This window comes from Heptranchias perlo, chromosome 6 (assembly GCF_035084215.1).
Source record: "Heptranchias perlo isolate sHepPer1 chromosome 6, sHepPer1.hap1, whole genome shotgun sequence".
Lineage (NCBI taxonomy): Eukaryota > Metazoa > Chordata > Chondrichthyes > Hexanchiformes > Hexanchidae > Heptranchias > Heptranchias perlo.
In genome coordinates this window covers 31,608,343-31,626,440 of record NC_090330.1, presented here as the reverse complement: position 1 = coordinate 31,626,440, position 18,098 = coordinate 31,608,343, and the positions used below count along the sequence as shown (strand labels likewise).

The 18,098-nt window shown below is 39.3% G+C and overlaps 1 protein-coding gene across 1 annotated transcript in view; it reads left to right on the top strand.

Annotated features, from left to right (window-relative positions):
- LOC137322492 (anoctamin-7-like) overlaps positions 1-18,098 on the top strand; it is a 69,923-nt gene that overhangs the window by 26,298 nt on the left and 25,527 nt on the right. Inside the window, exons 10-12 of the mRNA XM_067985412.1 lie at positions 3,160-3,249; positions 7,098-7,250; positions 13,155-13,191. Coding sequence (XP_067841513.1) covers positions 3,160-3,249; positions 7,098-7,250; positions 13,155-13,191 — 280 coding nt within the window. The remainder of the gene's footprint in view (positions 1-3,159; positions 3,250-7,097; positions 7,251-13,154; positions 13,192-18,098) is intronic.

Sequence of the window (18,098 nt, the reverse complement as noted above, 5' to 3'; positions counted from 1 at the left end):
GGAACTTGCACCCACAGCCATCTGACTTGAAGAGGGGAGTGCTACCATTGAGTCAATCTGCCAGTTATGACCATTGCCCTCATGGACAGTAAATGTAGTCCCTTTTAGAGCCTAATTGGCTCAAAGATGACTAGCCAGATGCTGGATGTTTGGAATCAAATTGCCCTTCTGTGACAGATTAACTATTCCAATATCTGTCAGGCATACCTGCAGCACTCCAGCCTGCTCATTAAGAATTAGTAGACCTGTCACTGGGAGCTGAGATTATTTTCACTTGGTTTCAGATAATGCTGAAACTTTAGAAATGACTGAGGCAAGTGGCAAGTCATTTATTTACAGGTTGTAAGTAGAGAGTGATTTGGAGATATACAGCTTCCCATAAGAAATCAAATGAACTTCTGTCCATTATGCAATTTGGAGTAGTACAATTTTAAATAAAATCCTGAAGGCAGTGAAAATGCTAGTTTGAGATAATCATTCAGATGAGCAATCACTTGCCATGACACATTCCTTGCCCTAGTTATAAAATGTGCCTAATAATTGCATTTTGGTGGTTTTGCCCTTGTAACCTTAGAATTTTGGAGTGCCTACTGATAGGTGATTTGTGAAATTGATATAACCCCTGTTATAACTATAACAATTGAAAGTGTTCCATTGACAGATGGATAACCAGTTTGTGGGTAAGAGACCCAGAAGTTTCTCTACTTCGCATCTCTGTACCAGGGCAAGAAATGACTTGACGAGCTCAATGTCTTTGTTTCTTCTGTGGAATTAACCCTTTAAGTTATACATTCAAGACCGTTCACAGGCATAAATACCATTGGCTTGTCTCTGAACAAAACCTGGGGCATCAATCATGGTTTGTAGTTGCTCAGTGCCCATCCATGTGGCTAACATCAGTCTGGGTGGCATTCCTTTTCACTGAAAAGCCACCCTCCTTGCTAAGTGCAGACCCTGTCTAAAATCTGAATGCTCCTGTCCAGGAGTTCACCCTACTTGTAACAGGACTGTAAAGCATCTACTATGATCTTCAAATTATTCTTTGTAGTGGACTGCTTTGCTGCCACTATGGAATCCAATATATTATACTCATAAAGGAAGGATCCCTCATGACACTGAAGTGCTTCATTGCCTAGTAAATATCCTGGTGATGCAATTATGCTCTTCATAAAGACTTTGCCTACCAACCCGATACCCATATTCTTCTGCTTGGGAACCTATAACTGGCAATCTTTTTTTTTCAGTTCAACTTTCTTAACTGGTAGTACTAATTCTTTGCTCACATGCAGATTATCTAACTAATCTTTGAAGAAGGTGGAATTCCAGTTGTGCTAGTATTTAAAAATTTGAATTTAAAGATATTGCTGAAGGTGATGGCAATTTTTGATATTACTGTGACAGAAAAGTGAAGTGCTTGTGTGAAGAGCAAACAAATAATAAACACCACAGGGAAAATTTCTGGGACTTTATCCTTTTTACCTCTTTCCTTGGTCTGTGGTCTTCCTTTGGTTCCACTGCCAATTTCTGTTGAATATCACTTGTACCTTTTTGACACCCTTATTTGTCAAGCCTCCTTAGTTTTGGGTTCTGTTTATTTTTAATCACTAGCCATCGCTTCCTCTGCCAAAAACATCCAGCTTCCTCTCTGAACCTTAGTTTCTGTAGTAACTTGGGCATTTTCTGCTAAAATTACTGACTAAACTGTTGACCAAGAATCTGCATGTGTCTACAAAGGACGAAGGGTCCAATTTCTGGCTTGTTGCAAAATTTAGTTGATTGTTCATACCATTGTAGTTATTTAATTCGCCAGTGCCCTGATGAACAATTTATATTGTTGGATGGATTTCTCTTTTCTTTCCACCACCTTCTTGAGTCTCTACCCCTCAGTGGTCTAAATTTCACCAAAAGACTGTTGGGACATAAGAACACGTGCCAAAAAACTTTTTTTTTTCTTCAATATCAAGCCCAGAATCTACCTCATTGTCCATCTATCATGGGCTCTATCACATCTATTTGATCTCTTGAGGGCAAGTTCTGCAGATTCTCCCCACCCCCCCACCAACCTATTGAGCATTATCTACCCATCTGCGCCAGTCAACCCTAACTGCAGGTTCTTCACAGTTGACATCTTCTCCTTGGTCACAGCAATACATAGACCATTGTGTTCCTTGGTGCACTTTAATTTTTTCAAAAAATAGGAACTAGGTAATTGAAGGCTATAGGGAAAGTTATAAAGATAAATCATTACACTTACCAGGGCTGTGTTCCACATGCTCACTATTCAGGATGGTGGGTGCATTTTCTAATTGCTTGAGGCTTATTAGTTTTACTCTAGTGCTATGTTCATAGCTCATATTAAATAGCATGCTTGCATCTACCTTGTCTATACCATCTTGCCTTGCTGCCTGCTACTTGGATAATAGCTTTTGGAGGCTGCTTTGGCCAACTCAGACCCAAGTGATTTCTAATGTTTTTCTGTATGATGAATAGGGGACTGTGAAGAAAATTGCAAACTACTTGTTAGGTATTTTGAAACATTGTACAGAATGCTGACCACTTTTTTAACTTTCAGAACTGATCTTATTAAACATTGCTGCTGTAGATGGGGATGGTTTACTCTGACTTATTCATAGATCAAATTTAAGATTTCATGTATATTGGTTAATATCACTCGCCTTTTCATCTTTTTGTTGAAAGAGGAGCTGTTTGAGTGAGTAAATCTGTTTTACTTTTATATTGATCATGGTTGGATAATTTTGAAAAAGATCCTTTTTAAATTTAGAATTTTAATGAACCTCTAAAGGAAACCCCCAACCAAACCAGTCTCCAACCTGAGTTTGCATGTATGGTGGAGTGAAGTGGGTTAAGTCCAAGGTTTGTGTATCTAGTTCTGCTACATTCCAAAGTAACTGGAGAGGTAAATTATGGAAGTAAAATACAAAAAAGGTTGAAACATAATTGAAGCATGCGGATTTTGCAGCCCATTGAATGTTCTGCATTATTCATTCCTACATAGACCATGTAATGTGGAGCAAACTGTCTAATGTCTGTACTACAATAACCGCACCATGGTATTATCTCTAAGTGGGAGAAAAACTATTCAACTGGTGTAAAATGAGCAACATTTGTGACTTCACCTAATATTCTTTAATTTTGTAGGACCCAGTTACAGGTGAAATTGAACCTTACTACCCAGGTGCTCTACGACGCACAAAAATGCTGCTTTCTTTTTTAGTGGGGATTCTGATGGTAAGTATTAAGTGCCTTTTGACCTTCCTTTTCCACCCTGCCTTTACAGTACAAACATCTGCTTTATCCCAACGCTGTCATTCCCCCCTTTAATGAGGTAGACAATCAGGGCTGAGGACAGCTCCACAATTGCAATCATTATTCTGGTTTCCAGCAGCAGAGAATCTGGTACATGAAAGTGCTTGATGATTTTATCAGCCAGCTAATTTTTATCCTAAATATGGCAGATACATCCATTTCCCCCAAAGAACTCCTTGCAGGCCAGATCTGAGTACTAGTTTCTCCGTTATCAAGGAACTTGTGTACAGTGCCTGTTAAATCAAAGGTTGTGATTGAGTCTTTATAAATACTATTAATACAGATATAATTTCACTTATTTATCAATCAGTTTTTTGTAGAACAAACTACATTTTCCCAAAGACCAATATTATACAAATTAAGAGCAGGAGTAGGCCATTCAGCCCCTCAAGCCTGCTCTGCCATTTGATAAGATCATGGCTGATCTGATTGTGACCTCAACCCTACTTTCCCAACTACCTATTATAAACCTTTGACTCCCTCCTTAATCAAGAATCTATCTAACTCAGCCTTAAATATTCAATGACCCTGCCTCCACTGCTCTTTGGGGAAGGCAGTTCCACAGACTTACGACCCTGAGAAAAAAATTCTCCTCATCTCTGTCTTAAATGGGAGACCCCTTATTTTTAAACTGCATCCCCCTAGTTCTAGTCTCCCACAAGGGGGAAACATCCTCTCAGCATCTACCCCTTCAAGTCCCCTCAGGATCTTATCTTTCAATAAGATCACCTCTCATTCTTCTAAACTCCAGTGTATACAGACCTGATTTAGCCAACCTTTCCTCATAAGATGACCCCCTCATCCCAGGAATCAGTCGAGTGAACCTTCTCTGAACCGCCTCTAAAGCAATTATGTCCTTTCTTAAATAAGGAGACCAAAAGGCAGAGTATTCTAGATGTGGTCTCATCAATGCCCTGTACAACTGTAGCAAAACATCTCTCTACTTTTATATTCCATTCCCCTTGCAATAAATGACAACATTCCATTTGCCTTCCTAATCACTTGCTGTACCTGCATACTATTTGTGATTCATGTGCTCAGACACCCAGATCTCTCTGTACCTCAAAGTTCTGCAATCTCTCTCCATTTAAATAATAAACTGCTTTTCTATTCCTCCTGCCAAAGTGGACAAGTTCACTTTTTCCCACCATTATACTCCATCTGCCAAATTTTTGCCCACTCACTTAACCTATCTATATCCCTTTGCAGATTCTCTGTCGTCTTAATTTACTTTCCTACCTACCTTTTTGTCATCAGCAAATTTAGCAACCATACATTCATTCCCTTCATCCATGTCATTGATATAGATTGTAAATAGTTGAGGCCCAAGCACTGATCCCTGTAGCATTTCACTCGTTACATTTTGCCAACCTGAAGATGACCCATTTAGGCCTACTGTTTCCTGTTAGCTAACCAATCCTTTATCCATGTTAATGTTACCTCTTACACCATGAGCTCTTATTTTATGTAGTAGCCTTTGATGTGGCACCTTGTCAAAAGCCTTCTGGAAATCCAAGTACACCACATCCACAGGATCCCCTTTATCCACGTTGTTTGTTACTTCCTCAAAGAACTCTAATAAATTAGTCAATCACCATTTCCCCTTCAGTCATATTGACTCTGCCTGATTGCATGGAGATTTTCTAAGTGCCCTGCTATAACCTCCTTAATAATAAATTCTGTCATTTTCTGTATGACAAATGTTAAGCTGACTGGCCTGTAGTTTCCTGCTTTCTGTCTCTCTCCATTCTTGAATAGAGGAGTAATATTGGAAAATAGCAAATCTGATGGGACCCTTCCAGAATCTAGGGAATTTTGGAAAATTAATACCAATGTATCTACTATCTCTGCAGCCACTTGTTTTCCTTTAAGACCCTAGAATGAAGTCTCAGGACCTGGGGATTTGTCAGCTTTTAGTTCTAATAATTTTTTCAAAACCCTTTCCCTGGTGATTGTAAATGTTTTAAGCTCCTTCCCCCCTCTCCCCCCCCCCCCCCCCCCCCACCCCCTTCACCTCTTGATTCACAATTATTTCTGGCATGTTATTTGTATCCTCTACAGTGAAGACGGATGCAAAATATCTGTTCAATTCATCCGCCATTTCCTTGATCTCCATTATTAATTCCCCAGACTCTCTACAGGACCAATGCTCACTTTACTTTTTTGAATACCTGTAGAAACTCTTACTATCTGCTTTTATACTTCCAGCTAGCTTTCTCATACTCCAGTTTCTCCCTCATTTATTTTTAGTCATTCTTTGCTGTTTTTCTATTCTATCCAATCTTCTGACCTGCCACTAATATTCGAGGAATTTTATGCTTTTTCTTTCAATTTGATACTATCTTTAACTTCCTTAGTTAGCCACGGATGGTACATCCTTCCCCTAGAGTCTTTCTTTCTCACTAGAATGTATCTTTGCTGAATGTTATGAAATCTCTCATTAAATGTCTGCCATTGCATCTATACTGCCCTATCCCTTAACTTAATTTCCCAGTTCACTTTTTAGCCAGCTCTGTCTTCATGCCCTTATTTAAGTTTAAAACACTAGTCTTAGACCTACTCTTCTCTCCCTCAAACTGAATGTGAAATTCAGTCATATTGTGATCACTGCTGCCTAGAGGCTCCTTTACAACAAGGTCATTATTTAATCCTGTCTCATTGCACATTACCAGATCTAGAATAGCCTGCTCTCTAGTTTGCTCTAGAACATGCTGCTCTAAAACTGTCCTGAAAGCACACTCTGAACTCCTCTTCCAGGCTACCTTTGACATTCAGATTCTTCCAATCTATATGTAAATTAAATTCACCCATGATTATTGCTGTTTCTTTCTCACTAGCCAATTTCTTCCTGTATACCCTGTCCTACAGTGTGATCATGAATATTGATATGACCTTGCAAAGTTACCAGGAGACACATATTTCAAAACAGTTTACAATTTTACTGGCTTGCACAATGCCTACAAATGAATTTATCACCCAGGTGTGTGCCCATCTTAAGTGTTCTCTCTCTTGCACCCCTGCTTCTACAAGGTTCTGTCCCAGTGGCTTCATGAGGTGGAAGGCTGCTGTGGCTCAGATTTCACATCGTTCACCTGACGAAGGGGGAAGCCTCCGAAAGCTTGTGAATTTAAAATAAAATTGCTGGACTATAACTTGGTGTTGTAAAATTGTTTACAATTGTCAACCCCAGTCCATCACCGGCATCTCCACATCGTGGCTCAGATGAGCATTCTTGAGATAATCATGGTTGGCAACCGCTAGGATCTTGGGCCTGAGACTGCAGCAACTGAGTGGTTACTGGTGCAGTATGGCCCAACTGGCTTTCTGGAACCAGGGTGGGCATTGGTTGAGGGGGTGGCAATGGCTGGGTGGAACATGTTGCCTTCTCAGGATGAGTGCAAGGGATGACATGCACTCATCCTGAGAAGGCAACATGTTCCACTCCCATTGCATGACTGCCCCTGCTGTCAGGCTGTAGCTCAGCACTCCCACTGAGCTGCAGCAGAGCCCATTGAGATCCATGATCCAATTGAAGCCCCTATCTATTTGGTGTCTCAGCCTGTGCAAAGCAGAGCCCAGAAGCTGCATGTATGTTGCATGAGCTTCTGAGGTATGCTACTACTGTTGCCACGGAATTCCACAAGGAGAGCCCTGCTGCAGTATCCACTGAGGTGACCATGATTGACTGCAGAGTAACAAATGAAAATGAATGAGATCATTAACTAACTACTTTATTCTGGACACCTAATCACTGCTTTGCATTAATACAGGTCTGCTGGGTATTTGCCAGCCTCATTGCTGTGGTTATTTACAAAACTTGGGCAAGGATTAGAATAACAACTTCTAACTCCATTGAGAGCTTTTTATTGACCACAGTTGGTGCCTCATTACTCAACGTAGTGTCCATTATAACCCTAGGAAAGGTAAGTTTTTTTAAAAATATAGTTATTCCTGGTCTCAATGCAAATCCAACTTTGACTAACTGTTTAAGAAGGTAATATAAAATCTCAAAGCATTGTACGGTAACATGTAACAGAACTGTGCTGTCTTTCATGGGACAATACTCCATAGCTTAATTCATGGGAGAATATTTAGCTCTTATGGTTCAAGCTATTATGTAGATACAGAAATATGTTTGTCACTTAATGTTTTAATGCCAAAACCTTTTGATGAACCTTGTCATTATTCCCTTGATCTGAAATGGTGAGTATTGCTATGGATGATGGGAGTTGGGCAAAACCCCAAGCTTTCCTGAAATCAGATATTTTAATAAGTTAATTTTATGTAATTAGTTTGGATTATTAGAAATTTATCCTGTAACTCAAACATACATGGAGTTATGCTGTCATGGCTAACTCCAGTGACATGGGGAAGAAAAGGGAGGAGATCCTGCTGAGGGAGTATTGGGAGTTAAGAGCTAAATGTTAAAGCAGGACCTAAAGGGTGGTAATCTCTAGATTATTACCTGAGCCGTGTGCTAATTGGCATAGGGACAAACTGATCAGGAAGGTGAACATGTGGCTAAAGGAGGGGTTCCATTTCATGGGACACTAGCACCAGTACTGGGACAGGAGGGAGTGGTACCATTAGGTTGGGCTGCACCTGAACCAGGCTGGGATCAAGGTCCTAGCGGAAATGATAAATAGGGTGGTAAAAGGACTTTAAACTATAAATTGGGTTGGGGGGGGTTGCTCAGTCAGAAACAATAGTAAAAATGATACAAAAAAGATGAGTTCAGGTTACAAACTGATTATAGATAATCCAGATGAAGGGAATACTAAAATAACTAAAGTAGTTAACTCCTGAAGTTCTATTTCTCCTCTAAATGCTGCCCCTCAGCAACATCATCTGAAAACACAAGTTTCCACATGTACACTGACAAAACCCAGCTCTACCTCACCACCACCTCTCAAACCCTCCACTCTCTGATTTGTCACATTGCTTGTCCAAATTCCAGTACTGGATGAGCAGAAATTTCCTTCATCTAAATTGTGGGAAGACCGAAGCCATAGTCTTTGTTTCTTGCCACAAACCCCATTCCCTAGCCACCACCTTCATCCCTCTCTGGCCAATGTCTGAGGCTGAACCAGACCGTTTGCAACCTTGGCATCCCATTTGACCCTGAGATGAGCTACTGACCACATCCATTCATCACCAAGACCACCTACTTCCACCTCCATAACAACACCCATCACCACCACTGCCTCAGCTCAACTGCTGCTGAAACCCTCATCCAATCCTTTCTTACCTCTAGACTTGACTATTCCAATGTTCTCCTGGCTGGCCTCTTGTTGTCAACTCTAAACTTGAGCTCATCCAAAGCTATTGGCTCGTATCCTAATTTGGACCAAGTCCTGTTTACCCATCACCCCTGTACTCACTGACCTACAGTGGCTCTCAGTCCACCAATGCCTTTTTTTAAAAAAAAAAAATTCTCATCCTTGTTTTCAAATCCCTCCGTAGCCTCACCCCTCCTGATCTCGGTAACCTCCTCCAGCCCTACAACCCTCTGAGATCTCTGCACTCCTCCAATTCGTGCCTCTTGTGCAACCCTGATTTTAATCGCTCCACCATTGGTGACCATGCCTTCAGCTGCCTAGGCCCTAAGCTCTGGAATTCCCTTCCTAAACCTCTCTACCTCCTTTTTTAAGATGCTCCTTTTTAAACCTACCTCTTTGACCAAACTTTAGGTTACTTGTCCTAATCTCATGTTGCTCAGTGTCAAATTTTGTTTGATGCTTCTATGAAGTGCCTTGGGACATTTTACTATATTGAAGGCGCTATATAAATGCATTTTGTTGTTACTACAGCAGGAGTGACAAACGTATCGTCAAATGACGAGAAGGACAGGTTAGGGTCTTTTGCTCAAATGAGTTTTATATGCTAACGCACAGAGCATAAGAAATAAATTGAATGAGTGAATTAGAGGTTCCAATACAGCCTAGAGGGTATGACGTGGTGGCCATTACTGAGACAGGGCTGCAAGCTGATTATGATTGGGAGTTAAATATTCCAGGTTATGAGGTCTTTAGAAAGGTTATGGAAATGAGGAGGAGGGGTAGCCTTATTGATTTAAAGATACTATTACAACATTTAGTAAGAGGATATAGGTAAGGGAAAGCAACCAGCTGAGACTCTGGTTAGAATTGAGGAATAAGAGAAGATTTAAAACTCATGGGAGTTTTCTACAGGCCTTCTGATAGTAGCAATGAAGTGGTAGAATGTATTAATTCAGAGATTAGAGAGGCTTATAGCAAAAGCTGTGTTGATTTTAATGGGAGCCTTTTTACTTTTCTGACTTGAGCTACTCTGCTCTTCCCAATGAAAATTAGTGAATTGAGTGCATTCAAGAGTTTTCTGGAGCAATATGTTCTAGAACCAAGAAGGCAGCAGGCCATACTAGATTTAGTAATGAGCCAGATTTGAATAAATGTTCCCTTACTGTTTATTAACTAACTGTGATCAGCTGATCACATTCAGTGTTGGGTTTGAAAAGGGAACTGTAACAGAGTTACTAAGATTTTAGATTTTGATAAGGCTAACTTTAATGGGATGAGATAGTGACTGATGGCCGCAAACTGGTCAAAACTGTTATCTGGTAAAACTACAGATGAACAGTGGATGTTCAAAATAAGAATTTAGCTTAATACAGGACCAGTATATACCCCTAAGAGGCGAGAGCTCTACTTAACAAACAAAACAGCCATGGTCAACAAGAGGTGAAGATAACCTGAAACTAAAGAACATACAAAAATGCAAAGAAGAGTGTAGATCCAGGAGACTGGGAGAGATTTGAAGAACAGCAAAGGATAGGAAGAGCTGCAAAAAGAATATGAAAAGAAACTTGCAAGGGATATTGCACTTTTTACAATTTATTTTATAAAAAAAAAAGGTAGTCAAGGGTAATGTGAGCCCTTTTTTAAAAAACAGATGTGGGTAATATTGCAAATGAAAATGACAGATTTGTTGAATAATTATTTTCAGTGTTCACAGTAGAGGAAGAGGATAATATACCTGACATTCCAGGGAAACTAATAATGAATCAAGGACTGGAACTTACTAAAGTTAGTGTAAGCAAGAAAACAGTTAGAAAAATAATGGCACTAAAAACTGACAAATCCCCATGACCTGATGGTTTCCACCCCAGGGTTTCAAAATAGGTCAGTGAGGAAATTGCAGATATTTTAGCCATAATCTTCCAAAGTGCACGCTCTCTAGACAGGAATTGTCCCATTTTTAGATTGGCAAATTACAGATGTAACTCCATTATTTAAGAAAGGTGAGAAACCAGGAAATTATAGACCTGTTATCTAACATCTCTTGTGGGGAAGTTATTGGCATCTATAAGGACAGAGTGACTGAATACTTAAAAGAAATTTGAGCTGATTGGAGAGAGCCAACATGGATTTGTAAAGGGTAGGTCATGTCTAACGAACCTAATTGAATTTTTTGAGGAAGCAACTATAGGAGTAGACAGGGGAAAGTCTATGGATGTAGTGTATATGGACTTTCAGAAGGCATTCAATAAGCTTCCACACAAGACTGTTAGCTAAAATTGAAGCTCATGGAATTGAAGGCAAACTATTGACCTCGTTAGGTGGTAGAATACAGCATGTAGAGATAAATGGGTATGTACTCTAATTGGAAGGCAGTGACCAGTGGTGGCCCACAAGAACTGTGCTGGGGCCTCAATTATTCACTATATTTATCAATTACTTGGATATGTGGCGCTCTATTGTGTTATCTAAGTTTGCTGATGAAATAAAGATTGGTGACATTGTAATTTTATGCTCCAGTCTACACTGCTTACTAAGAGACATTGATAGATTAAGTGAGTGGGCAAAACTCTGGCAGATGGATTTCATCACAAGTAAGTATGAGGTCATCCATTTTGGACCCCAAAAAGGATAGATCAGTGTTTATGTGGAGGTCCAAAGAGATTTAAGGGTTCATCAACACAGGTCACTAAAATGTAGTAGGTCAAGTACAAAAAATAATCAAAGGCTAATGGAATGTTAGCCTTTATAACTAGAGGGCTAGAATTTAAAAGGGAGGAAGTTTTGCTACAGCAATACAAAGCCCTGGTTAGACCACATCTGGAGTATTGTGTACAGTTCTGGACACCACACCTTAGGAAGGATATATTGGCCTTGGAAGGAGTGCAGTGCAGATTCACCAGAATGCTACCAGGACTCAAAGGGTTAAATTGAGCGATTACATAAACTAGACTTGTATTCCCTGGGATTTGGAGGTTTAGGAATGATTTGATTGTGGTTGTTAGGATTTTGAAAGGAATTGATAGGGTGGATAAAGAGAAACTTTTTCTGCTGGTTATGTAGGTTAGGATAAGGAGACGTGACCTTAAAATCGGGCCATTCAGGAGAGAAGTTAGGAAACACTACTTCAAACAAAGGGTGGTAGAAGTGTGGCGCACTCTCTCAAAAAAAAAAAGCAGTTGATGCTAGCTCAATTAATTTTAAATCAGAGATTGATAGATTTTTGCTAGCCAAGGGGAATTAAAGGATATGGAGCCAAGGTGGGCAGATGGAGTTAGGATACAGATGATACCTTGTTGAATGACAGAACAGGCTCAGGGCTGAATGGCCCACTCCTGTTCCTATTTTCCTAATGGTTAGATACTTTTACATTAGTCCAGCAAAGCTCTAGGAGACTCTGGAAAGCTCTAGGTTGCCCATAAATCATCCTAACTAAGAACTTGCTCCCTCTAACTGGAATTGTACTTTTCACTCTGGCTGTTGCCAAGTGCAAATCGATACATGTTTTTAATAATCTGTTTGAGGGTGAGGGAGGGGACAGTGAGATTCTTCCTAGCATCTAACTTAACTTGCCAACTAAAGTTGTTTTAGATAGTGTATAAAATCCAAACAACCTCTTCATTGCCTGAGTCCTAAACCTTCAAATAATATTCCCTCTAATTCTGCATTTCTCAAGTAAATAGCCCTAATTGTAGCCTCTCCTCATAACGAAGCTTTTAGGGCAAATATCATTCAGGTTGCCTTCCTGAGCCTCAATATCCTCATGTATAGGGACCAAAACTGAACAAAATGCTCCAAGTGCTGACATATCAAAGCCTTTATTATAAAGATATTTGAAACACATGGGGCCAATTCCCATAGCTTGTTTAAATTGGCCTCCTGCCTATTGATGCAGTCTAAATTACTAAACTCCGTGCACATTTTGGTTATCATCTGCAAATTTAAAAATGGCCCTTTTATGACCTCATAATCATTTAATGTTGATTATTAACAGCAATGATCCCAACACAGAGCCTTGTGGAACTCCACTCAGCCTTGTTCAGATCCACTCCTGTTAATGCCTATGAAATTTCATATCAGTTACCTCGATTGTAAAATCTATCCAATAATCCTATGATCTAATTTTTATCCAAAAGTCTTGCATGCATACTTTGCAAACAGTTTTTTAGAAATCAAGGCATTTAACTCCAAGAATACAATCATCCACCTACTGGCGACTGAGCCAAAGAACTCATTCAGGTTGGTGAGGGAGGACCTGTTTCTTGAAACCATGCTGGGAATCCCTAATCACTGAATCTTTCCAAATGATTATAACTCAATGTATATGCTTTTTGAACAGATTTCCTACAACCAATGTTAAACTAATACGCCTACAATTACAATGGTCTAACTATCCCTTTCTTAAATAATTGGATCATGTGAGCCTTCCTCCAATCGATGGGAACCAGCCCAGATCTGAGTGTTTGAATGTGTCTTTTAATAAGTTTCATGTCTAAGAATGGAAAACAATTTGTGACATTCATTCTTTAACAATAAGAACTTCTATTTTAGGTATATCATATAATTGCAGTTAAAATGACAGATTGGGGTAAGTAATTTTTGTATGTTTTTCTAGTTCTCTATAGTGTATATATCTGAACAAGTAATTCTTAATGGAAATGGGGTGATGGTGTGTTGTGCAACAAATGGTAGGATGTTGTTCATATGATAAATCTCGGCTGGAAGATATTAGCAAAAGCCATTGTGCCAGTTCATAATGTTGGTAGGACATGTTTCCCTTGGAGTTGAGCTTTCCATCTTAGCCATTCAAGAAGAGATGGCATGGTGACCTGTAGTGCATTCAGACCAAGCAAGACTTAGCAAAGGCTACTCCAATACATCTTAGTGGCTGTTTACGTAGCAGCACTGGGGCTGGTCTGTCAACATGTTGTACGCCACATTCATGGAAGACAATGTGCTGCACAAAGGGCCAGAAAAATAATTTAATAAATGTTTATGGATATATGGGGTGGGGAAGAATAATAATAATAATTCTGATGATAAAGTCTTCAACAATCTGATATCCTTTGCCCTTTTAGACGGCTTCAGTTCTTTCTCTCCTGTTGGTATCCATTTCCTGCTAGTTTAAGATACATTTGTTATCACTTAGCATGAAGCTAGTGTTAATTTTGTTAGAATTCCAGTACAAATTGCCATATTAACCCCCTCCCATGTTTGTTCAAATTTAATAGCTGTGCAAGAGCAGAGCAGTAATTATGCCCTGGCTGCCATTTTGGGGTTGGCAAATGTGATAAATTGAACTTCAGGGACATCCAAAAGGAAAGCACCTCAGTAACTATTTTTAAAATAATAAAATGTAGTTCATAGTTTTACCTCACTTTCAAGATCTCATAGCACCTCTCATCTGATGTTTTAAAAAAAAAATTGGCTTTTATCAACACTGGGGAAACATTAGAGCACCCTTTGTTTGTTAGTAGAAGCAAAAAGAAAGAACAAACTTGGCTCTTCCTATCATTGTGAAGCAGAATTCACCAAGCGTTGGATTGTTCACCCACTAATAGGGAACGTGAGCTGGGGTTAGACTGTCATGAGACAGGTTAGTTTTACCCTACTGATGTGTTGTTGCAATAGTAATCCTGCTCAGTACAAGAGGAACCGCAGGTTCAGACATTTGGTGTATTTGCTTGGCTGAGGAGCCAATGGTGCGAAGCTACCATCTGTGGGATTATGACTGAACGCCTCTAAATCAGACTCCCCCTATAATGTGTCTCAAACATCCCAAAGGGCTACATGTAGAATGAATTACATTGTGCAGTTACTATTGTCATGTTGCTAAATATGTTAACTATTTTGCATGCAGTAAGCTCCTGCAAACAGCAGAAATGAATGACCAATTAATTGTTTTACAAAAAATGACATGAAACTACAGCACTTATACTCATACTCTACACGAGCTCCCCCAACCCTGCCCCTGTATCCGTCTAGTCCCTTCAAGTATTCATCAAGCCTCTCCTTGAAAGCAGCAATGCTATCTGCTTCAACTACTCAATGTCGCAGCAAGTTCCACATTCCCACCACTCTCTCTAACAAAATTCCTCCTAAATTCTTTGATTAGTTAGTAGCTATCTTATTTTTATGCCTCCTTATTCTGGACTAGCACACAATTGGAAACAGGATGGATGTGGAGAAACTATTGAACCCCCTTAATAATTTTAAAGACATGTAAGATCTCTTAGACTTTCAGAGAAAAGAGCCCCCTCCAGCTTATTCATTTGTTGTATTAGCTGTATCCTCTGAATTCTAGTAGCATCTTTGTAAATCTTTTCTGCACTTTCTCCAGTACTTCAATATCCTTTTTGTAGAACAGCAACTAGAACTGCACTCAATACTCAAGTGTGATCTAACCAAGGTTCTATATAAATATAACTTGACCTCTCTGCTGCTTTTTAATTTTATTCCTCTAAAAATGAACCCCAGTACTTGTTCTTTTTATGGCCTTATCAACTTGTGTTTTTTACTTTTAGTAACTTTTGTATCTGTATTCCCAGATCTCTTATGCCATTTACTTTCTTGCCTTCTAAGAAATATATGGCCTCCTACCAAAAATGAGCCACCTCACGTCACCAAATTGAATTTAACTTGCCATTAGTCTACTCACTCTGCAAGCCCGTTTTCTTCCTTTATCATGGTGCTGTCCTCTGCTTTACTTCCCAATTTGGTATCTGCTCCAAATTTTGAATTTCGATATCATACCTCCAATTTGAGTCCAAATAATTTGTGCATAGTGAACAACAATGGTCCCTGCACAAATCTCTGCAGAACACCACTTCCCACATTCTGCCAGTCCAAGAAACCTCCCTTAACTCCTACCCTCTGTTTTCTGTTTTGTAGCCATTTTTCAATCTATTGTTACCTGGCCACTAACTCCACATGCTCTGACCTTTTTGTCATGAGACTAGTATGTGGCACATTATGGAAGGTGTTGAGTTACGATTCTAATTACCTTAATGAGATGTCAGTTCAACATATTACTTTTAGTCAAAAATCCATGTGAACTTAATTAGACACTACATTAATAGACAGTTAACAAGTCTCAGACATGTTCTAATATGTGCTGTAATTAAGCAGTTGACTGCATACTCACATTTGGTTTGGATGATTCTCCTGCAGTGACAAATTTCAAGAGATTTCCCTTTTTTATATAACTATTTCATTGGTCATGTTTGTGACTTCTACAATTCACTTGTCAGGAAGTTTCAGCTTGTGACCCATAGGTTAAGTTTAAACTTGCTGGACATTTTATGACCCTTGGGTTATAGAACAGATTGCTGAACATAAATGATTATGGAGGCTATGACCATCAATATCCTGTTCCATTGTCTAAAGTTAGACAGTGATTAACTAACTTTCTTTCATTACACATGTCTCTGCTGGAATGCCTTCCTGTTTGTAAGAAACTTCTGCTTCCTCTTACCTTTTAAGATGTTTTTATCCTGAGTCAAGCATTTCAGAAAGACTCACTTCATTTACCCATATTGCTGCATTTTATCCTAACAATTCTTAGATTAGCCATTCTGCCTTGGTTTCAGTTTTTTAAATATTACAAAAGCAAAAATATATATACTCCAACAGAAGGCCCTCTGAGTCCATGTATACCACATCAACTGCATTGCCCTGTTTTTTTCTTCCAAAGAATTCAATAAATATGACCTTTCTTTTAGAAATCCATGCTGGCTTTTATATTCTGTCTCTAGATGTTTAATCGTTTAGCAAATATTCCAGTATCTTTCCTACTACTGACCAATAAGATAACTGATCTATAGTTCCCTGGATTAGTTTATTTTTTTTTTGTAGATAGGAATTCTATCTGCTATTTGCCAGTCCTCTGGCACTATTCCCTTTTTTTTGTATTGAATTGTTTATATATGGATACTAGTGTCTCTGCTATCCCCTCCCTAGTTCCTTTGACTATCCCTGGAGGCAGTCCATCTGTTTAGGGTTGAGGGAGTAATGTTGATCTGGCTATGGGGAGAATTCCCTGCTCCTCTTGCAGTAATGCCATTGTATTGTTAATATCACTTCTGCCACTGGAACAGGCAGAGGATCTCATCCTAACATCTTAGCCAAAAGATGGCACCCCCAACAATGCAAGACTAAAGTGCTGCATTGATTTGAGATTTATGTATTTTTACCTGACACCAATTGGTTAGTGATCTTTTATTTGAACAAAAGCAAGGATCAATACATGAAGTATTTAAGCAGTAATTATCAAAACAAGGAATTTATCCTGTTTCCCTCTGGGTTGAGATAACTTTTGGTCCTATTCATTTAACCCCTCTAACTTCTACAACTTATAACGTCGTCTTCCTTTCTTCTCTACAATCTGAGTCCTCTTTTATATCATTTTTGTGGGTGGGCACAGGGGCTGTTATTGACACAGGTGCTTATCCTATTGGGGCTTTATACAAAGGGCGAGGTGACCAGTAAGATCTTGTGTATTTTCTACACAAGAGTCAGCCCTCCTTATCTCATCCTTTTTTTGTGGACAAAGGATGATTGAGTGGCCCTCAAGATGCCATAATCCCTTAGTTGACCAATCATTGGCCTATAACACCATAAAGGGGCTGCTTCCCCACCTTGTTATACCTCTTTCAAGGATGAAGTCAGCAACTTTGGGCTTATTATCTCACACTCTCTGTTCCCAAGCCACTAAATATCAGGCCCCTTTGTTATGTTAAGGGTGTTGGCCTGATTGTTAGCAATTTCCACCAGTCTGTTAATTACCTCAGAAGCAAAAGACCTTTATAAAACCTACAAAACCCATTTGTGCAAGTTAGTTACCATATATTCCATAAACTGTTTATATGATCACCTTTCTGTATCATTTAAATACAGTAAAAGTTACATATCAAAAATACATGTGGTACTATGGGGTTACAACAAAACCCCTCATTTGTTAATAGTAATCAGGTATGTTTGATAAATAAAAAGGTGACTACACAAAATACAGGTGATATAGGTTTGATGTGGCAGTATAGAAACTATATTTCCTTACAATGTGTTAACCTAGATTATGTGCTCAAGTCCCAAAGTAGGGCTTGAACCCATAATCTTCTGACTTCAGTGAGTTACCACCTGAGGCAAGCAGAGAAATATAGTAAAAAGCCTTTTTGCTCCAGCAACTAGAACTGAAAATATAGTCATATCAGTATAAATAGGCAAATGCTTACCTTGGCATATGCTAATGTAGTTTTAAACCGTGTTAGTTTCCTCATTTTTAGATTTACACACTTGCCATGGAGTTGGCCATTGTCAGCTGTGGCTCAGTGGGTAGCATCCTCGCCTGAGTCAGATGGCTGTGGGTTCAAGTCCCACTCCATAGACTTGAGAACAAAAGTGTTGTAATGTTGGAGGTGCCATCTTTTGGATGAGATGTTGAACCAAGGCCCCGTCTACACTCTGGAGAACGTAAAAGATCCCACAGCTCTATTTTGA